The 23463-nt window shown below is 40.3% G+C and overlaps 2 protein-coding genes across 3 annotated transcripts; both read right to left on the reverse strand.

Annotated features, from left to right (window-relative positions):
- Window positions 1-6816: 6816 nt before the first annotated feature.
- Window positions 6817-13987, reverse strand: LOC147311030 (uncharacterized). Of its 2 annotated transcripts, XM_086267840.1 has the most exons (7): window positions 13847-13987; window positions 12903-12974; window positions 12633-12734; window positions 12317-12422; window positions 8018-8176; window positions 7883-7939; window positions 6817-7449 (listed from the first exon to the last, which is right to left on the reverse strand). In XM_086267840.1, the coding sequence occupies exons 1-7, from the start codon at window positions 13985-13987 to the stop codon at window positions 7196-7198; spliced, it is 891 nt and encodes a 296-aa protein (XP_086123966.1). In that variant the 3' UTR covers window positions 6817-7195. The 2 variants fall into 2 exon arrangements, 1 of the variants encoding a protein (XP_086123966.1); XR_015125523.1 differs by lacking the exons at window positions 12317-12422; window positions 12633-12734; window positions 12903-12974; window positions 13847-13987 and having other exon boundaries at window positions 7368-7449; window positions 7883-7936; window positions 8018-10407.
- Window positions 13988-20033: 6046 nt separating this feature from the next.
- Window positions 20034-21066, reverse strand: LOC147311031 (olfactory receptor 6N2-like). The gene has a single exon (XM_086267843.1). The coding sequence runs from the start codon at window positions 20979-20981 to the stop codon at window positions 20034-20036; it is 948 nt and encodes a 315-aa protein (XP_086123969.1). The 5' UTR covers window positions 20982-21066.
- Between the last annotated feature and the right edge of the window lie 2397 nt (window positions 21067-23463).

Here is a 23463-nt window from a genome sequence, read left to right on the forward strand (position 1 = left end):
GATTACATAATAAACATGGAAAATTTTTTTAATTAGAATCTTACTTTTATTGTCATGTTTCTGCATAGACAACACTGCCTTGAGTTTCCACCCAGGAACTATGTCTTGTTTTATGCCTTGTCAACACAACGGTATGTTGCTATTTTTTATTTTTTATTTTTTGCCTGTCCCGTTCAGCACTGAAGCAATCAGAATTGTTGTCTGAAGGCCAAGAAAGATGCCCAATGGATATATTATTCCTTTTTTTTTTTTTGCCTGTCCCATTTGGTTATGGATATATTTTTCCAAGTGGATCATTATGGCTTTGCCAAACTGGTCAACTTGATATTTATTCATTTTAACTTTTAGTTATTACAACTATTTGATAGAGGGTGTGGGGAGTGTTACAGGTTCAAATATTGAGGGTGAGCACAAAAACAACAGAAGAGTTAAGTCAAACGATGATTTTTAATGAACACACGCATGGAGAGATGAACACTGCACACACCAGCATCGATCTCCGCCAAATGATACACAAGCAGTTGTTTTTATAACATCAGGGTATTATTTATGACGCCCCCTCATGCTTCAAAGCAGATACAAGGCCTATCTCCCCTCACCACACTCCCTGCCGGTGACTGATGCCCTCAGGGGTCGGTGCATTGGTGGTTCTTGGTGTCCGGGGCTGGGCACTCAGGTATGTACCAGCTCACTCCCGGTGGCTACCTGGCGGGGCCTGGCACCTGTTGCTCGGTCAGGCCTCCTCCGGGGTGTGGGGGGCCCTCGGGCCTCCGGCCTCTGGTCCTGCGGCTCGGTTCACTCTGGCACAGCTGGCTGCCGGCAGAGCCGGCGGGCACGCCGGTGCAGCCCCCTCTAGCTTCTGCTCGGTGGCTACTGGGTGACGCCTCGTCTGGGGATCCTCAGCCCTTCCCATGAGGGTGGCACGGATGCCGTGATGATAATGATAACAAATGATAATAAACTAAAAGCGCTGGGTCACCGACCCAGGACCATGACAGATACAATACATGCATAAGTTTCAAAACCACAAATGTTCTGTTGACAACTTTTGACACATTTCAAAGGACATCTTCTCCGTCTCGAGGCCAGGTGCTTCCTATTAATCTTCTAGCTCTCGCTTATCTCCTGGAACAAACTGTCCCTTAGGCAAACACAAATTTGCAGTCACAAACTTTTGCAAACTATTATTTGAACTCTTACCTAAACATGAGTCTAACTACTGTTTGTGTGTGTATGTCTCGACCTCCAACGCACTCAGCCTCACCCCGCCCGTTGATGCTTCTAACCTTTTACCAGACAGAAGCTCTCTGTGATAGGTGCAATAATCGTAACTAAGAACATGTGTAATCTATTGAATAAATGCTTTGATGAAATGGTAATTAATGTAATGGTAATGATGATGGTTATGAATAGTAGCAGTAAAATATTTCCCTGATCTCCACAGGGTCCATAGCCCGCAACCCCAGGAGGGTGTGCTCCAACAATAGGGGGATCACACTCCTTAGCCTCCCCAGGAAACTCATCCCGGTCGCGGACCAGCTCTTTACCCTTTTGAGATGATGTGGTTCTGTTTGCTTTATCAGGTAATGGCCTCCAGCTTGCACTGGAGCGGTTTGCAGCCGAGCGTGAAGCATCAATAGTGAGAATCAGGAAATCTAAATGATACTTAAACATAAACAATGAATGTCAAAATATAAGAAAACTCAAAAACACTGGACAGGACAGGACTGTTTCTCCAAATAATTTTTGGCTCTGTGAAAATAGTGCACTGTGTAAAAACAATGGGTGTAATTGACAAACAGCACAATACTCATTTACCCTCTGGGATAATATCTGATAATCGCATGGCCAATTTAAGATGAACAAGTAGAAAGCAGGAACCTCGCTGATTCTCCGCTGTCAGTAACTTTGACAGTTTGATTAACTCCACCAAATTAATAGATTGAAGCCAACATAATGAGGCATCAAAACATGTCGTGGACACATCTTACTGTAAATAACACTAAGATTTTTTATATATTGTATCATTATGTGATAATGACACTTTTAAACTAAGCAGAATAATATAAAAGCAAAATTGTTCCTATTCACATTTAGTGTTATATTTGAGTGTACTGAGTGTCATCTCAATACATATTCGAGATTAAAGTATTCATTTTAGTTGGCTATTGCAGAGCACAGTCTGCTAGCAATGATTGTTGCTGGGTATGGGGGAGGGTTAGGGTTAACACCAGAGGCGGAGGGAGACACTTGATACACCCGGGGTAGTATGCATGTGGGATTGGTGGGGGGGGGGGGGGGGTGTTAGAAATGACTGAAAGAATAATAGGCTCTGTTTTGAGTTTTGTTCAAAAGTTATGCAAAAGTTATGCAGGCTTGTTGTGCAAACAAGCCTGCATAACTTAATAAATATGGAATTTGAAAAATAACAAACCTAAAAAGAAACACTAGGTACGAGATACATGAGTACCTATGATACGGTGATACTTTTGGTAAACAACCATTTGACTAACATGTCTGTCTCACCTGGCTCTTGTTCCCTCTCTGTTCTGTCCTCGTTCTCCATCTCCCTCTCTCTCCCTCTCTGTTCCTCTCTCTCCCTCTTTGTGCTGACAATCAAGCCAAACACCAACATCATCAAATACACAGCAAATCCAGCATGTCCAAATTAACACTGTCGGATTTGATTTCAACACTATTAAAGTGTCTATATGGGTCCACACCAGAGAGTGTTAATTTAACTCTTTTTGGAGGGTTGGTACGTTAACTCTGATTTAGTGTTAAACACCAAATCTGTCTGGAGTTGATAATTTAACACTTGGTGTTAAGAGTTTATATATTAACTCTCAAAGAGTATTTTAGTTTAACTACGTAAGAGTTATCTTCTAATTCATTCTAAAAAGCGGGAATTTTACTGTTCGGAACTTCTAGAAATTTCTTTTGGAAATAAACATTTACTAAAAAGACGCAATGGTTTTTGAAAAACATTTATTCTGAACTGTGCACCACAATTTCAAAACATTTTCTGAAAGATGTAACAGTGTACATATTCTCACTTTCATTAGAATTTTGTTTATCAAAAGGTCTGACATTGTAAATGCAAATAACAGCATTCTCATCACTTATTTCTTCAATACAATATGCATGTCCTTCATTCATCCTTTGTGGAACTTCAACGCACTTCTGCTCTCCCCCATATTCCATCTTTACAGGCATATCCTGTGCGGAGATTGAATAACAATTAGTTGACACTAATTAATGGCACAAATAATCCAGTAAACAATTGCAGCACAGTAAAAAAAAAAAAGGAATCCTCTTTGAGACATTACTTGTGTAAAGTATTTTCCCCAAAAGACAAGGACACAGGCAACAGGTAATACTGAACTAAATGTAAAACCTCAACCTTTTTAATTTTTACCTAAACCGTGTGCACAAAACTCTGGAGGGATCTATGCTAACGTAGAATCCAGTCAGGATGCCTGCTACTGCTGTTTGCTCGTTTTTTTTTTATGGGAGATCGTTTTCAGGCTTCAAGCAGCACCATTATACCAACATTTCACATTCTAGACATTGTTTTAGGTGTATTTGACCAAAAGTTTGACTGAAAATTCACATCCAAGCTTTTTTTCAAGGCTGTGGTATTTGCCCGCAAACAATACCTTTCAGCTAGCTAAAACAGAATATTATGCTATCACCGAGCAACATGGCTAATGCCTTTCACACAGCTTTGTCTCAACTCCAAAGAGCCACAGAAGTAAAAGCTAATAATAATAATTGAAACAATCTTTGAAAAAATGACTTACCAAGCATGGCAAACAACTCAAATATGTAGAGCAAAATGTTCTGAAACGGCTTCACTTCAGCTTTGATTGGAGCCGTGCTGGGGGCGGAGTCTGTCAATTTACTCTATTGGTGTCATAGCCTCTGTAGGAGTTCAGAGTTAAGAGGTCAAGAGTTAATGTTTCCATTGTAACACCTCCAGATTTGACAGAGAAACGCTCATTTTTAACACTCGATTTTAACTACTATCATTTTACACCTCAGAGTTACATTAAAAGAATGTGACTCTACTTAGAGTAAAATTAACTCTACTTTTGCAAGAAGACTCTTAACACCAAAACATTTAACACTTTTGAATTTGCTGTGTATACAGTTGAAACCAGATATTTACAAACTCTTCAGATAAAAACACAAACACTTTTTTAATTGTAACATAAAATCAGGCTAAATGTTTATTTTTTTTAGGTTGATAAATATAAAAAGCACATTTGTTAACTTTAAGAGTAAAGAGAGAAACTATCTGTATTTCTTAATTGTAAATGGCACCAAATTGTATTCAAAATTGAGCCACACTTATGGAGCTCCACAGTTCTTTTCCTGGTGTTTTGGTTGATATCTCTTGATTTTCCTATGTCAAAGAAACAGGCTCTGTGTTTTGCCTTATATGCATCCACGGGTGTGCCACCAGTTTACTCACATGGACTCTACTAACCTATCAGAAGCTTCTTCAGCTCAGAATGGAATCGTCTGGAGTTTTCTTATTAATTAACAATAAACTTAGTGTATACTCCTAAATTTGATGAAAGTGATAAAAAACATAGACAGCTCTCTTTATTCTGACATGTAACTAATTCAAAAGATATTTCAATATTTATTTATCCAAAACAAAACAAGTTTACTCTAAATTGATGTTGTACAGTAAAAAAATGTTCTTGTTTTATGTTTTCCATAAAGTGTATGTAAATATCTGGTTTCAACTGTGAATATCCTGCTGTGTATTGAAATTCCTCTTGTTTTGCATAGAAATATACTGAACAACATACAAAGCATAATATATAAAATAACATCTACCTGAGTGTTTTCTTTGAAAGAAGCCCCTTATGTCCATTCTTGTATTCTGAAACCAATTTATTTAGCCGTGGAGGGTAACAACTGAAAATATGAAATAAACACAAATGTAAGCTAAGACTCTCTAAAGAAACAACATTGTTGTTGTTCGGCTTTTCATTTCGCCATTTGTTGATTCACTTGAAGAACAAGTAATGTAATATGGGTCAAGTGATCAGTTTGATATCAATCTTTCGTGATACATTGTCATATTTACATTGTTTGTACAGTATGAATGATTTGCTTTGGTACCTGGTCAAACTTCAGTTCTCCTCTGTCTGCCTGGCTCCACTTCTCCAACAGCAAACTCGCAGGCAGCAGCTCCCCACAACCGAGATGACAGACCTTGCCGACCATACATACAATACACAAACATCACATTGGGGAGACAGGTCAGGCTAGGTAGCAAGGAAAAAAACATCAAAATGCGTAACACAAAAGGATAATACAGGAATGCACAGATATTAACACACCATAGCACAATAAACACAGACAAGCAACACGGGAAAGTGTTCCAGTGTGTACATCTGATCTGGGACCGCTGCAATCTTCGACTGCGCCTCCAGCTGACCCGATGTCCACATCAGAGGGGAGGTAAGCGTTGGAGGTGGCGTTGGATCCGGGGTAGGGAGGGTGATGTGTCAGCGAGTGCTTATCAGTATCAGTATATGTATGTGTGTGCGTGTCCATAGTTCAGCTGAGACCGCGTCCTTCGCCCTGCCAGGCCCTGCCAGGCCCTGCCAGTGTGCACTATGTGCTTCAAATATTGTGTGTAGTTTTTGTTTTATACAGTTGTCAGCCAGGCATCTAACTATGAAAAAATTACACTCCAAAAGACCCTGAGCTTCTGAAAAAACAACCCGGGCTTAAGCCCAGTAAGCCACCCCGCCACTGGTTAGCACATGTGATAACTTTGACTTCAGAAGGTAAAACTTGTTCAAAATCTGTGCTTGAATCACATCTTGTTTATTTAAAATCCATTATACTAGTTTACACCATAGTCAGGTACGCTTTGAAGGCTACTCTTTAAATCTCCTATTTCTGATAATTAATACCAAACTTTTTAATACAAGGCAAGTTTAATTGCTCTCTTAGGCCAAAAGACAAAATGGCTTGTTGACCACTTTATCCTTTTGACAGTTACGTCTGTGATAGTTACAACTTAGTGACACATTGTGGAGGCCATTGAAATAATAAATTCTCTCCTTCTCTCTCTTCTCTCTGGTGTGAAGACCCAAAGGTACTGGATGTTTGTTGTGATATACTACATTAGATCAGGTTCACGGATCCTGCTAATGACAGTGATACATGGGAAAACATCCCAAAAGTCCTTCATAGTAGCTACTGTGAGATAATTAGTTGTTTAGAGACTGGCTGTAGTCAGGCCACTCCTCTGAGGCTTGGCCTGTTGTTTTACACAGTGCAGGTGGGATGCAAGCTCACTAATGATACTCATTACAGTAACCTTATATCACCTATGGACTGTCAACTTAATTTCTGTCACCTAATCCTGAAGTAAAATTGCATAAACATACAGTTGGAACTTACTTTTTTCTTCTAAGACCATACACACACACACACACACGGGTCTATGTGGTATGGAGGGACTATCCTACGTCAATCCGCCCGGTGGTGGTTTAAGTGGACTACCCTTTTCAAAGGACTTAGAGCCAAGGGAGTGAGGTTAAAGTGTTCGAAAAAATCTGAAAAAAATTTGGGTCACTTCAGACCTCATACACTCCCTATAGAAGTCTAGATACACTGATACACACCAACCAGACTCTATTGTGTTTTCTGGAGACATTGTCCACTTGACAACAATGTGTTTTATGAGGTCCAAAAAAACAATATTGGGTCTTTAAAGGGACAATGATGTAATATTTAAATAGCTCATCATTACCATAAATACACATCTGACAGGACACAGGATTACTGGAACATCATTTTATTAGTGTTCTTGGATCTGAACATTAATTTTAACCATAAATAAAAAAAGAAATCTATGGACAAAAATGCCCACGCTTCCCACAGAAATATAAAAATATAGAAAACAGAAAAATTAAAAACATTTAAAATGAATTTTAATAGTTTAAAGGTAAATATTAAGGGGAGAAAATATGCATTTATAATTTTTTATTTTAAATATAACCCGTCAAAAAAAAAACCCTAAATAAATTAAATGTAAAAATTATGAAATACAAACTGCTTCTGTATTTAACAAGAACTTTTTTTTTTCTTTAAACAGAACATCAGTGTTAACAACAATTGGCAATCTGACCAAGATGTAAAACCACATCTGGCTAAACAGTTATTTTAGTTCATTTTTTTTCTGCCTTTTTGCAGTTAATCCTCTGTTTCTTACAAAATCTCTTATGTTTTGAACTGTTCTTCCTGCCAACACCGGATCTTCTACCAATTTGCAATGACTGCATTCATTTTTGGTGGCTAGTTTCCCTTCGTTTATGTGGTCTTTAAAATGCCTCATCACTGCAGCAACCTCAGCCTTGGACCACATGTTTTTGGGAGCTCTTCGGGAATTGTGGGATTGAGCAGCATTTTTCTCTGGAAGATATATAAAGTAGTAGTAGTTAAAACAAACAAAAAACCAAACAAAAAAAAACAAAAAACATTTGCTTGTTAAAAGAATGGATGCTACCCTGTATTAACTTCTGAAATGTGTTGCTACCATCAATATCAAAACGAGCTAAAATTCTCTTTGAAAATTTATCAAATTTCTAAAATGAGACAACATTTAGTGTTCCGCTGTGAATAAAAGACTAAATAAAAAGTTGAATAAAAGTCTCTTGATGCATGCTCAATCATCCAGGTAAGTAAATCCTAAAACGTTGATTCTGTTAATCTGGACGTAGCGTTTTTAGTGGGAGAAACATTTTGTCACTCATCCAAGTGACTTTTTGCCACCACTCTGCAGTTTGCCATATGTTGCAAAGTGATGAAACAATAATACGCTTAGAGAACCAACTGCACCCCTTACCTTCAGAGGGAGCAGCAGTCTCACTTGCTGCAGGCATTGTGAGTGGTCCTTCATCTGCTGATTACACAATTTGATTAAGTTTTAATATTTGTAACAAACATTTTATCCACAGAAACCAAGCTAGTGGTAACTTACCACAATCTACAGTGTCTTGGAGCTGCGCTGTGTTTGTGGAATCAGCTACTGCATGTACAGGCTCACTGGTGCCACACGCCGACATTGTGAGTGCTGTGTCATCATCATCTGATTCACTCTCACTGTCCTTTGTTTCAGCATCACTTAATGCAATTTCATCTGAGAAATTGTGGGGGGGGGGGGGAAAACAAAACAAAAAAACAAACAAACACAACCCCCCCAAAAACCTCACATTAACAACGAGATATGACAAAATACAGAACAAATACTGGAAATTATAGTACATAGTTTTACTATTTAAGGCCACCACTCTGCAGTTTGCCAAATGTTGCAAAGTGATGAAACAATAGACTTCAAGAACCTTAAATCATGGACATTTAACAGAATGGTCTGTGCTTTTAGGTTTTAATTCTGTTGATAAAGCATAATATTCAACTACTGCCCTAATATTTGCTCCTTTCAATACAAACCTTCTATTTTGATCTCATCCAGTGATTTCCCCTGGATCTGGGAAAGATGTCCTTTTTCCAGTGTTAAAAGCAGTTTGGAAATCTTGGCCAGCTGTGTTGTGGGAACTGGTAATCTGTAGAATTCGCGGTGAACGCGGATATCATGACCCAGGAAATCTGCAACCTGATCAAGTTCGTTGTTTTTCAAATTAAGGACTTGTGAGAGTGTGGCAACATGTTTTCTGAGCTGTGTCGATCTTAGATACTCAGGCTGCTTTGCTCCACACTGGTGTGCATGAACACGCAAGGAGTCCATTCCTCTGTAATGACTCATTGATCGGGGTCTTGCAAAGAGGTAGATATTAGTGGCACAAATACCACAGTCAGGCCTCCTACTAACCAGTAGTGACAGAGCATCCAGCATGCTTGGTGTTAGCAGAACCGGAACATTTCTGTCCCTTTTCCCCATTATTTCTATTCTACAGAAATAGTTACAGAGTCTCTGTTCCATTTCTGAGAGCCCCATGGCAACATCTGTGTGGAGTGCTGTTTTGTCTCTTTCAAGAAAACTTTTGAGGCGCATCTTTGAAACCTCTCCAGAACGTCTTCGGTTGAACACAATGATTTGTGAGAGTGTAACTTGTGCAAGTTGGGCATAATTCTGAGCTGTGGCTTCGTTCTCCAAGCTGCAAAAGGCACTTTCTGCAGATTTTTGAAGGTAGTGATGGAGAATCCGAACATCTTCTGTAAAGGGCAATGTTGATGGCTTGTTAAACTTTGCCTCACTCAATGTGTTCAAGGCACGGTGAGACACCATCTCGGACCATTTGGAGACATACAACTTCTTGAACGCATCAGTGGACTTGATTAGGGCTTCATCCTCTGTCATGAGGGCACGACAATGGATAATGTCAGACATTTTATGCAGTGTATGTCCCAGTTTCAGCGCAAGGCTTGGAGTTTTGTATGACAGTGTCTCTTCATCAAAACCTGAAACTTTCTTTACTGCTTGCACAACTCTCTGGAAATTAGCAGGCTTAATAGCTTCTTCCATGTTATGCACTGAGAATTCTGTGCGCAGACACAACAACAAACGTCCCGCTTCACGAAGCTTCTGTCGTATATAATCATACTTTGTAGGGTCTTGTCCATGTTTATTGTAGAGGGACTGGGCAAAGTGAATAACAGTAAAGTCATTTCGCACAGCTGAGGCAATCTCATCTTGTTTCATAACAGCAAGAACCTTCCAGACTCCACTTGACACCTGCGGATAACACTGAGACTCCAGAGTTAAAGCCAGGCCGAGTACTTTGGTTCTTCCAGGTTCTTTATCCGTGTCATCTTTTGGTTTGTTCGGACATCTGCGGACATGTCTCCAAAGATCCTTGCGAACATACATCCCTTGACAATAAAAGCAATGAGCAAACTTTCCCTCTACTGCTTTAATCTTGGGTCTTCTCTTCACTTTCAGTGGTCCCACTCCACCATGCAAAACTGCAGCATTATGCTTAAAATTTCCCTTATTTCTCAATTTCTCTAACAGACTTTTACGCTCGTTTGAGTCTCTAGGCAGGGAAAATGCATGCACAACATCAGGAGCCGTTTTGTGCGTTTTCAGGTGGCGGGAAATTTTAGCTTGTGGTTTGCCACAAAAATAGCAGTAATTTCTTTTACTTAAAGTCATTTTTTCTGATTCAGTTTCGCAAAGCTCACTTTTATCTTGTGGCTTGTCCTTTGTCAAGTTGTGGATTAAATTCATTGAATCTGATTGTTCATGCGCTTTGGAGATGTCATTTTGGCATAGCAGACCTTTTGATGTGCTTGGCAATAATGAGATGTCTTCATCTGAATCTTCATCATATGACTCTGAATCTGGCACATATTCTTCTTCTGATATGCTGTGGTTGCCATCATCATCGCTTGATATTTGATCCTGAACTGAATGTGGCAATCCATCCTCCCCTGAATATTCAGAAATTTCTTCTTTCTGGAATGTAAGAACAAAAGTTATTTTAATTGATCAATACTTTAGACAGGTAAAAAATAAACTGAAAAACAAAGTCAAGCCAAATATGAATGGGATACACACCTGTGTTGACTGGTGGCAATTCTGATTTGCCAATTTTGCAAGGCAAGATTTGTGCCAGACCCCTAAACAAACTGAAACACATTTTGATAGACTTAATTTAGCTTTGCAGTTCTATTTAAGTGAAGTAGTTTTTTGTCAAAGCATTGCAGTAATGTCAAATGCTGAAAAAAAAAAAAAAAAACCAAACTGTTCACACTTAAGGATATTTTAATGACTACACATACACTGCTAATCCCCCCCCCCCCAAAAAAAGGACATCCCAGATGTGAATGAAGGAATTATTCTTATTAAATACTTTGTTCTTTAGGTAGTTGAATGGCATGAAAGTGTGTAGTTGAATGTGTGTGGCCTCCAGATGCCTGTATGACTTCCCTACAATGCCTGGGCATGCTCGGGATGAGGTGGCGGATGGTCTCCTGAAGGATCTCCTCCAAGACCTGGACTAAAGCATCTGCCAACCCCTGGACAGTTTGTGGTGGATGGAGTGAGACATGATGTCCCAGATGTGCTCAATTGGATTCAGGTCTGGGGAACAGGCGGGCCAGTCCATAGCATCAATGCCTTTGTCATGGAGGAACTGCTGACATACTCCAGCCACATGAGGTCCAGTGTCGTCTCGCATTAGGTGGACCCCAGGGTCAAACGCACCAGCATGTGGTCTCACAAAGGGTCCGAGGACCTCATCTTGTTACCCAATGACAGTCAGGCTCTCTGGCAGGTACAGAAATGCCACCCCTCACCATTACTGACCCACTGCCAATATGATCATGCTGGAGGATGTTGCAGGCAGCAGAACGTTCCCCACGGCATCTCCAGACTGTCACGTGCTCAGTTTGAACCTCCTTTCAGCTGTGAGGAGCATAGGGTGCCCGTGCCGAAGTTGCCAAACTTTGTGTTTTCTGGCAAATGCCAAGCATCCTGCATGGTGTTGGGCTGCAAGCTCAATCCCCACCTGTGGACGCTGGACCCTCAAGCCACCCTCATGAAGTCAGTTTCTGACCATTTGAGCAGACAGATGCACATTTGTGGCCTGTTTGAGGTCATTTTGCAGGGCTCCTCTTGTTCCTCCTTGCACAAAGGTGGAGGTAGCGGTCCTGCTGCTGGGTTGTTGCCCTCCTTTGGCCTACTCCACATCCAGGTAGCACCTCCATGCTCTGGACACTACACTAACAGACACAGCAAACCTTCTTGCCACAGCTCACATTGATGTGCTACGCTAGATGAGCTGCACTACCTGAGCCACTTGTGTGGGTTGTAGACCGTCTCATGCTACCACTAAAATGAAATCACGGCCAGCATTCAAAAGTGACCATAACATCAGCCAGAAAGCATAGGTACTGAGAAGTGGTCTGTGGTCACCACCTGCAGAACCAGTCCTTTATTATGGTGAATTGACTATAATTTCCACTTGTTGTCTACTCTATTTGCAAAACAGCATGTGAAACTGGTTGTCAGTGTTACTTCCTAAGTGAACAGTTTGATTTCACAGAAGTGTGTTCTGACTTGGAGTAACATCGCATTGTTTAAGTGTTCCCTTTATTATTTTGAGCAGTTTATGTTATGGAATGGGGAATTGAGGACAATCCCAAGTATACCATTTTTACAAGGTCCTGCACCAATGAGGTAATACTACATTTCTTTAATTAGACGTGACCACCCATTAATTAAAAAGGGAGCAGTGTTCATTTCAGCTAGTCTTAACTTGTTGAACTCTATTAATGCTTTTTACTATACACTGTACCTATTCACTAAATGTCTCACCTTTGCACTTATAGCCAAGCCACTTGAGGGAGGAAACCGGTCCCACACACTGAATGCACTTGTCCAAAGATGATATTGTTGTGCACACCAGACGATGATTGTGAAACTGTTAGCAAAATATTGCAACATTTATTTGTTTTGGACAGTTGGAAAGGTGAGGTGTTTTCAATTCAGTTGCAGATATCAACTAATAAACTTCGTCCATGTAAATCACATCACACCCAGGTGACTGCCAAACACACACACACAGCATCCATAAAGAATGATGATAGATTAAATTATTAGTTCATTAAGTGGTACACTGGATTATATTTACCCTTTCAGGCTCTGGATGTTTCAGGTCCAGATCATTGTTTGGAAAGCTGTTTGGTTGCGGCTTTAGGCAGCTCACAGTCTTCTGAATCTGGCTGGTCTCAGTCTTCGTGTGTAACAGATAGAAAATGAAGACAAAAGAACAGTAATCTGACAGTTACTAAAAATGCATCACTCAAGAGGATGAATAAACCATTTCACTATCGGCAAATAGCGTAGGGTACACATCGTGCATGAGAAACATTCATTAAAATCTGTCCTAGGTCAATGTTACCTCTTCAAAATCTTGCACTGAAGAAGAATGCATGGCTTCTGAGCCTTGCTGAGGCATTTCTTCATCAAGATCCTGCAACAAAGAAAAGATGGCACAAAGATTAGACCAAGTGCTCTTCTTGCAACTGTACTGGGCAGGCCTGTGCTTCTGTTTTTAATTTGCATGTGTGTGTGTGCGCGTGGGGGGGGGGGGGGGGGGGGGCTTTCCACTCAAGAAATGTTTTCTTCTGAAAAAAATACTGGCTACAATAATTAACAACTGATTCCTTTGCAATCATCCATCCTCTTCCACTTATCCTTATCAGGATTGTGGGGTAGCAGGTTTGGGGCCTATACCAGCTACCATAGGGCAGTACAACCTGGACAGATCACCAGTCTAACATGGAAGGACAAGCATTTGCATTCACACCAAAGGGCAGTTTTGAATCACCAGTTAACCTAACCCCATAAGCTACATCTTTGGACTGTGGGAAGAAGCCAGAGTACACAGCCAGAGAGAACCCATGCACTACAGCAGTAAAAAGTGCCTAAAACAAGTTAAGAAGTTGTATAGTACTATCTATCTTAATGTTCAAGCCTGAGTTTCAAAAAATTTCAACATAGAAACAAAGCACATGCAGTCAGTTCTGCATGCTGTAGGTCAAACTGTCAAAAAATACGAGAAGACCCCTCCTAAAACCAGAGTGATGTCACCATGAAGCAAACTTTGACAGAGTCCCCCAATAACAGTGTGGTCCTCCTAAGTCACATTTGGGTGGTTAACACACACACACTCAGATGTTATCCAGACTTGCACTTTGAAACAATGAAAAGGACCTACAAGCCACGGTCCATGTAAATCACATCACACCCAGGTGACTGCCAAACACACACACACAGCATCCATAAAGAATGATGATAGATTAAATTATTAGTTCATTAAGTGGTACACTGGATTATATTTACCCTTTCAGGCTCTGGATGTTTCAGGTCCAGATCATTGTTTGGAAAGCTGTTTGGTTGCGGCTTTAGGCAGCTCACAGTCTTCTGAATCTGGCTGGTCTCAGTCTTCGTGTGTAACAGATAGAAAATGAATATACAGTGCATTTTTGAAGACGCTTTTGAAACATTAAATAAACTGTATGAGAAAGATAAGTTTCAAGCTAATGTCTTTAAAATATTCACTGTCATGTATAGAGAATTTAAGGCCCTATGATTAAGAGACAAATAGTCAGTGTGATTTCTTTATTTTTTAAGCCATTGCTAAAGGAGTAAAACAATCACCTGTAGCAGCAACGAACTGTCACTAGGGCCCATTTATCTTCGAGGGCCAAAATTTAAAATGAATCTAACTAAAGAGGCTACACAGCAAAATCTCCAGTGTTAAATTAACACTAGAGAGTGTCTATATGGGTCCACACAACACTGTTGAGTGTTAAATGAACACTTTTGACAGTGTTATATGTTTAAAAGTAACCTAGTCAGTTTTGAAGATTAACAGTGGCTAACACTGAGCAGTGCTGATTTTCTAACACTGGAATATTTCTAACATTTTGAGTTATTTTCCAGTGTTAGAAAATCAGCACTGCTCAGTGTTAGCCATTGTTAATCTTCAAAACTGACTAGGTTACTTTTAAACATATAACACTGTCAAAAGTATTAATTTAACACTCAACAGTGTTGTATTTAACACTCAGAGGTGTGGACCCTTATAGACACTCTCCAGTGTTAATTTAACACTGGAGATTTTGCTGTGTAGAATCACATTAAACATCAATCACTGTTAAAATTTAGAAACCAAAAGCCATTTTTTATTTCTGCATACCTGCTGATATTTTTTTAGTGCTTTTAGAGGGCTTTGATGTGGCAGCCATCACAATTGCCTGTTTTCCATTAGTACCTACCCCTGTTTTTCCAGTAGGTTATAGTACCATGTAGTTTTTCAGTAACTACTGCACCAAGGTTCCAAGTGATCCAAAGTGATCAGAAAATTTGACATAGACTGAATGCCACCAAGTGGCTGGTCAATGGTGTCACTCGATAAGTTATGAGTGCGCCTCCTTCGTGAAAATCCAAGCCATCATTTTTGAAACTCTGAAATGTTTGAAATAGCGACCAAAATTAACAGCGTGATCCCTGAATTGAACACTAAAGTATAGACTGAGCAGGCATTTTGTCACCTTGACGTCCATGCTTGTTGTGGCATTTATATCACTGGATGCTCGGCTGCATTGCTATAGTGACCCCAGGCACAGTAGGTGATACTCAATTTCAGTGAAAAACTAGATGCCCTAAGTCACGTTAAGCCAATTTGAGTAGGTACAAATGTAAAAATGGCTTACGGTATGCAATTTATCAGTTCCAAAAAGTACAATTGTAGAAATACCTTGCATCTCCAGAGCCAATCCGAGTCACCATAATTATAGTCTATTTCTTCGCCTGGACTTATGTCTCTGCTTGCAAATAAGCATAGATGGGGCTTTCCATTGATATTTAATATTTTCATCTTAGCACTTGGACTGATGTGGTTGTCGTTGACAAGTCTGCCTAATGACCCATCTTCTTGAGATGCATCCACACTGTGGGGTTAGGCAAAAAAGTATTAGCTTAACTAGTTAGTTAGGAAGCTTTTTTTTTCATAAATCAAAAGCAATGTGTAATTTAATCTTAATCAAACTACACTGATATAATACGCACCACCAGAGTTTTCCATCAAACTTGAATTCAAACATGAACACCTTCAGGCTGTCATTCATTTAGAAACTTCTTTTTATTATAGTTATTTTTAGACTGTTTTTTCCTGTATTTGATTATGTGAATTTAGAAATTCAGTAAAATATATTTACTGGCTATATTATAAAATGTATTTAATTCAAATGTTTACTTTCATGTGAGGTAATTACCTGCTATTGCAGTCCGTTTGGCCTCTCAGGGCCACCATAACAATTCCATAATTTACACAAATTTACTTTAGAGAATATAATTATTTGACAAATTTATAGAACAGTGAGGGTTCTTTTTAGAACACACCAATTTTTTCAATTATTTATTCCAATTCAAGTCTTTCAAGTCCAATAAATAGCTTGAAAGGTTACAAAGGTAAGTGATGAACTCCAAGAGGTTAATAAAAAGGTAGGGTTTCCCAAAATCCTGTGTTGCAGAAAGTAGTGTGTTGCACAAAAAAGGTGAGAAAAAAGCAATTAACAGTGGAAGAGAGACAGACCAGCATAACACTTAAAAATTTAGGTCTTTCCTACAAAGAAATTGCAAAGAAAGTCAAGGTGTCAGTAAGTACGGTTCCCTTCACCATCAAAAGGCACTCAGAAATTTGGGGCAAACTCTGACAGGAAGAGGTCAAGCAGACCCCAAACCACAACTGAATCAGAGGACAAGTTCCCTAGAGTTAACAGCTTGCATGATAAGTGGTTCAATGGACAATAGCTTCAAGCACAGCTTAGTAGTAAGCTGTAATAGTAAGCATGTCTCCATTTCAACTGTGAAGAGAGGACTTCGAGCTGCAGGTTTGACAGGACTAGCTGCAGCCAAAAAGCCATTGCTAAGACATCAGAATAAGACAAAGAGGCTTGCCTGGGCCATGAAGCAGACTACTGAAGACTGGAAGAAGGAATTATGGACTGATGAATCATAATTTGAAATACAGTACATCACGTAGGATCTTTGTCTTCTCTGGGCTACTCCATTTTGGGGCTGCCAGTGTCGATTATCTGTCTCCACCTCACTTCATTTCGAGCAAGATCCTCTGTCACACCAACCCTCCACATATCCTCCTTCACTATATCCAAGATCCTTCTCTGTGAACTTCATTTTTGTGTTCTGGCTGTTAGCTCCACATTCAACATCCCCTTTCCATCCTTTTATATCCACTATCCCTCCTCATCACATGTGCAGATCATCTCAATCTTGAATCTCTAGCTTTGCCTCCGAACTGCTTAACTTGACCTGTCCTTCTAAGATACTCATTTCTAATTTTGTTGCTCCTGGTCATTCCCAGTGGAAATCTTAGCATCTTCAACTCTACCATTTCACCTTCTGTCTTTTTTATCAGAGCCACCATCCCCAAAACATACATCAACTCTGCACTCTCTTCTCACCTGTCTTGGGTAGTGCCCATTGCTTTGAATGGTTGATCCCCTGTATTTAACTTATTTATCCTTGTGATTTCTTACATGTTCACCTTTCTCTCTCTTATTTACACACATGTATTCTGACTTTTTTCTACCGACTTTCATTCCTCTTCTAACCAGTCTATACCGCCATCTCTCCAGACTGTCTTCCAGTTATTCTCACTGCACATCACAATGTCATTTGCGAACATTGTAGTTCATCCTGCCTTGCCCCATTTACCAACCTACCTATTCTTGTTAACAAGAAAGTGGCTCAGAGGTGATCCCTAGTGCAACATCCACCTTGGCTTGACCATTGTCTTGATGTTTTCCAAAAATTGTTTTCAAAATCTTTGATTAAATTAAATAGCAAAATGTTCCTTTAGAGTTCTTTGAGCGCTTTCTTTTTAGCACCACTCCTGTGAGTGGTGGCCTGTAAGCTCATCACATGCAGGAGGTGCCGTCTCCTGTAGTCCCACCACGCGCAGTAGGTGCCATAGGGGTCAGGTGCAATGTGTGCTGGGCAGCAGCCAGGGGCAGAGACCCTCAACTCTCACTCTGGCAGAGCTTCAACAGCATTCCTAGGGAGGTTGGAGACATTGAGTCCAAACGGACAATGTTCAGCACCTCCATTACTGAAGCTGCTGTACTGAGCTGCGACCACAAGGTGGTTGGTGCCTGTCGTGGTGGTAACCCCTGGACCAGATGGCAGGCACCAGAGGTAAAGGGAACCATGAGGCTGAAGAAGGAGTCCTCTTGGGCTTAGTTAGCCTGTGGGACTTCAGAGGCAGCTGATAGGTACTGACGGGCCAAGCGGAACGTGGCTTGGGCAGTGGCTGAAGCAAAACTGGGTGCGAGAGAGTTCGGAGAGGCCATGGAAACAGACTTTCAGACTGCCTTGAAGAGATTTTGGCTAACCAACAGCAGCTCAGGAGGCAAAAGCGGTGCTCTACTTGCACTGTGTAGGGGTGGAGGTGCTGACTTCGACTGAGGATATTGTCGGGCAGTGGAAGGAGTACTTCAAAGACCTCCTTAATCCCACTGAGACTTTAGGTACAAGGGGGATGCCTTGTCTATGTCCAGGAAAGAGGTCACGAAGGCAGTTAAAAAACTCCTTGGTGGAAGGCCCCTTGGGGTTACCCTGAGTTCCTGAAGGCTCTCAGTATTGTAGGGCTGTCTTGGTTCAAGGGGCCTCTGGATTGGCAAACCGGGATGGTGGTTCAAATGTTCAAGAAGGGGGACCAGAGGGCATGCTCCAACTATAGGAGGATCACACTTCTCTGCCTCCCCGGGAAAGTCTAGTCTAACTCCAGGGTGCTGGAAAGGAGAGTCGGTTCATTAGGCAAACCTCGAATGCAGGAGAAACAATGCAGTTTTTGTCCCAGTCCTGGAACCTTGGACAAGCTTAACCTCTCGAGGATACATGAGGGTGCATAGGAATCTGCCCAACCAGACTATATGTGTTTTTGGATTTGGAAAAGGCATTTTGGTATACTGTTGGAGGTGCTTAGGGAGTATGGGGTATCTGGCCCAATGCTACAGGCCATTTGATCCTTATACACCTGTTGCAAGAGCTTGGTCCCCATAGATGGCAATAACTTGCATTAATTTCTCCTGGGTGTTGCACTTCGCCAGGGCTGCCCTTTGCCCTTTTTCTGTTCATAATTTTTATGGACAGTATTTCTAGGCATAGCCAAGTGGCTCCCACTTGGGTGGTCTCAGAATCTCAATTCTGCTTTTTGCAGATGATGTGGTTCTGTTTGCTTCATCAGGTGATGGCCTCCAGCTCACACTGGAATGGTTGGCAGCCGAGTGTGGAGCGGTGGGAATAACAATCAGCACTTCCAAATCTGAGGCCATGACCCTTAGCCAGGAAAGGTTGGAGTGCCCACTATGTGCCAGGGACAAGTTCCTGCTTTAAGTGGGGGAGTTTAAGCATCTTGGGAGGGGCACAGAGTAGAGTCGCTGCTCCTTCACATTGAAAGGAACCAACTGAGGTGGTTCAGGTATCTGACAAGGATGCCTCCTAGATGCTTCCTGGGTGAGGTGTTCCAGGCATGTCCCACTGGGAGGAGGCCCTGGGGCAGACATGCTGGAGAGATTATATTTCTCGGCTGTCCAGGGAATGCCTTGCTTTTCCCCCAGACAAGCTGGGGGTGGCTGGGGACAGGAGGGTATGGGCTTCTCTTTTTAGGCTGCTGCCCCCATCACTCTGCCATCGATAAGTTGAAGAAAATGGATGGATGGTGGATTGCTTTTCCAGCCATTTTTTTGCTCACATCCTATCTTTTTTTAGGATGAGCTAATATATTGTAAAATAAGTAGTAATCTCATGTTAAGCATTTTACACGTTTGTTACTGTGATCTATGAATAATTAATCGGTGGTAAATAATCTGCAAATTATTGGATTATTTTCTTATATGACAACTTTTTTGGAATTAGGATTGTACTTTTTCAAATGTTTTATGCACATTCAAGATAGACGGCAATAAATTACACTGGCCCATGATTTGTGACAAGGGAGGAAGATGTAGTTATTATAAAGCTATTGCAGCTATCACAGTTTTATAAAGTGTTACCACCCATTCCTTTAGTGGAAAATCTCTATTACACAGCATATATAAGAACCACCAATAATGTTATAAAAATCCAAAATAAAATATGAAAGTCTGACAAAATTAATCTGATAGTTTATTTGATTACTTATCCTCTTACCTATCTTGGAATTGGTGCACCTTTCATAAAAGAAGGCAATTTATATTTGTATTTAAATACGTCACCAAAAGCTGTTAATGTAAATTAACCATAGGTCTTAAACCCTATTCACATGAGCATTTTACTGAGCATAACAACAGACTTCAATACACTTTAATAATAATATTATGTTCAATTTATTTACAAATACAGATGAACACGGCATGGTCTATTTTTTCCTGTACTTTTCTGAATAATAGTTTGAATTACTTTATTAAATGAAAAGCATTTTCAATGATGGCAAGAAAATTATTACAAAACAAATTGTGGCACCTTAGCATTCAGAGTTAATACATGAAATGATTTTAGCATGATAGAAAAATCTTTTTAGCTGTTTAGAAATTTCCTTCATTTTGAGCCCATAAATGAATGGATTAAGCAATGGATGATAGAGCACTATTTGTAATGTCATTATTAATCGCGCAGTTTTGGGAAAGTCTGATTCTACTCGAGCTATGCTTACATCATAGATACTTAAACAGGAGAAGCTAAATAAAACTAACAAATGGGGTAAACAGGTCTCCAAAGCTTTCTTCCTCACGTCTTTACAGCTTTGATAAGTGAGGATAAAAATGTTTGAGTATGTAAAAACTATGAAGAGCATAGGTAATATTACAAGATCTATTAAAGCAACTACTCCAAATACAGTAATTAATCGTGACTTGACACACTGAAGAGTGTAAACTGCATTATTACAAAATATTCCTTTTAAGTTAAAGTTACACAATGTTGCTTCAGCACTCCCAGCTGTTAAGACTGCAATGTGACAAACAGGTACAAGCCATGCTACAGCCAAGAAAATACTCACAGTGGTTTTACTCATGATAGTTTGATATTGCAGAGGTTTACAAATAGCCACATATCTGTCATAGGCCATGGCTGCCAAGAGAAAGAACTCTGAACTGCCTAAAGTGTAAAACATAAAAAACTGAAAGAGACAGGCTGAATATGTTGTGACTTGTTTTTCAGATAAAAAGTCAATCAGCAGTTTGGGGTAAACAGTTGTGCTGTAAAGAACACAGTTCAGCAGCAAAGCAGCAATGAAAGTGTACATCGGCTCATGAAGGTTTTTATGAATCCAGATTATGTACACAATAGTAGAATTACTGCAGATTATTAAACTATATAATATAAAGAAAATGAAAAAATAAACATATCTGTACTTGTTAACTTCAACATACCCATCTAGAGTTAAATATGTAGCATTTAACACCTCATCCATTAATACTTTGAAAAAAAATTATAAAACCAGCAGTGTTAATGAAGAATAACAAATAACAAAACAAAACTGCACCAATATGCAACCTATGTTGTCTTTCCTTTATTCATTTACAGGTATTTGAACTTGAAATATATCTTGGAGTACATTCATCAGTCAAATGTGCACAGTGAATCATCTTACTCTGTGAAAGGTTTTATTAGGTTGCTTTGTCCACCAGGGAATTGTACTGTGAAGGTCACAGTAAATCAAAACTGGATTATAGATGGCAGACAGTTGGTGTCGTAAGCCACCGCCTCTGTTCAAAGATGGTCGCTCATAGTGGACATAAATGGCTTCTTTCACTACTCTTTCAAACCATATGTCTTCTCTGTCCAAAAAGAGAAGACAGATAGATTTCTGTCTATGTAAGCTGCTACACTTGTTTTTCGACAATCTACCACACATGACTTTAGCATATACCAATGTTAAACATTGGAGTAGTTCTTACAGAACAAAGCATACAGTTAGGGCTGGATCAGGTAATACAACATCCTCCCTTTGTTATGCTGCAGTAGGCCTAGAATCTTGGGGGCTTTCCATAATGCACTTTTCCTTTACTCACCTCTTTTCACTCACTATGTGCTTGTACATCACTCTGCATTTAAAGAGTTATTATTAATCTCTGTCTCTCTTCTACAGAATGACTTTTGTACTGTCTTCCTCCCCTCACCCCAACCGGTAATGGGTAGATGGTTGCCCCTACGTAAGCCTGATTCTTCTTGTTTAAAGGGGGTTTATTTTCTTCCTGTCACCAGGTGCTTGCGCATAGGGGTCACCTGATTGTTTGTGTGTATTGTTGTATTGTATTATCTTTACCTTACAATATAAAGCATTATGGGGCAACTGTTAATATTGGCAAAATCTGAATTAAATGGAAATGAGACGATTCTAGGGAAGTGAGTGACCGCCTGTCAATTCTGAACTCCTTACAGGAACACAGGACAAAGTTCAGATGGGCAAGCAAAAAGTTTTGAAAGTTAACTAGGAAACAGGCAAGGAAAGCAGACTGCACAATGGAAAATGGCAGGACTTAGGAGATTAGAATCAGTAAGTCTATTTGCAGGCAACTATAGTGGTGTAAAAAGTGTTTGGCCCTTCTTGATTTCCCATTTTTTGTATTTTTGTCACACCTAAATATTTCAGGTCATCAAACCAAATGTTAATATTAGACAAAGATAACACAGATAAACAAAAAGGGAAGTTTCCTAAATATAGGTGGCCCCCTTCAAACTCGGGTCTTCTACAAGAGGCCTGGAAGCTTCAGGGTCCTGCACAATATCTTTGCTGTTCCTATGATTGCACTCCTAGGAACAGCATCTGACAGAGATCTCAGATGATGTTCCCAGGATCTGCTGGAGCCGCTCGCCTAGCTTGGGAGTCACTGCATTGAGTGCTCTGATTACTACTGGCACTACTGTTACATTCACCCTCCACATCTTCTTAAACTCTCTGAGCCCTTGGTACTTCTCAAGCTTCTTGTGTTCCTTTTTCCTAATGTTGCTGTCATTTGTTATCATTTCGACTATCACTACGCCTATTTTCTTCTGCTTTTCTACCACCTCTATGTCTGGTTGGTTAGCCATCACCATTTTGTCCGTCTGTATCTGGAAATCCCACAGGATCTTAGCTTGGTCATTCTCCAACACCCCAGGGGGCGTCTCACATTTTGACCTCGGGACTTCGACGTCATATTTGGCACAGATGTTTCTGTTTACTATGCCAGCCACTTTGTTATGGCGGTCCATATATGCCCTGCCCGGCCAAATTACATTTGGCCCGCAGGCCAGAGTTTGACACCTATGTGCTAGATTGTCTCAGGGGCATCTTTACACTTTCTGCATCTGAGGTCTTACCTTGTGCAGTAGACCCCAGCCCGATGGATCTTGTGCTCAGAACTTGTTCTTGTGCTGCCACAGCGGTGTTCTTAGCCCTCAAGCTTTTTTGTCTGGTACTGAAGGGCCAGCATTTCCTAGTCAGGACCAACAATTCAACAGTGATCTTTTACATAAACAGGCAGAGAAGAAACCTGTTATGGTGCATGGGTGTCTCTAAGAGTCACCCATGCTCTGGGCCATCTGAACCTGGGAGTAGAGGGAATGGAGGTTGCACCCTTTGATAGTGGCCCAGATTTGGGATCTTTTTGCCTCCCTCTTCAGGTAGGAGGAGAAGTGATTCATCCATGCACAGATCTGTGGTGTTAGAAATGACTGAAAGAATAATAGGCTCTGTTTTGAGTTTTGTTCAAAAGTTATGCAAAAGTTATGCAGGCTTGTTGTGCAAACAAGCCTGCATAACTTAATAAATATGGAATTTGAAAAATAACAAACCTAAAAAGAAACACTAGGTACGAGATACATGAGTACCTATGATACGGTGATACTTTTGGTAAACAACCATTTGACTAACATGTCTGTCTCACCTGGCTCTTGTTCCCTCTCTGTTC

Source organism: Aulonocara sp. 'chitande type north' Nkhata Bay, linkage group LG16 (genome assembly GCF_057382095.1).
Source record: "Aulonocara sp. 'chitande type north' Nkhata Bay isolate Kocher_YH1m ecotype deep benthic linkage group LG16, A_spYH_male_GT1.1, whole genome shotgun sequence".
Taxonomy (NCBI): domain Eukaryota; kingdom Metazoa; phylum Chordata; class Actinopteri; order Cichliformes; family Cichlidae; genus Aulonocara; species Aulonocara sp. 'chitande type north' Nkhata Bay.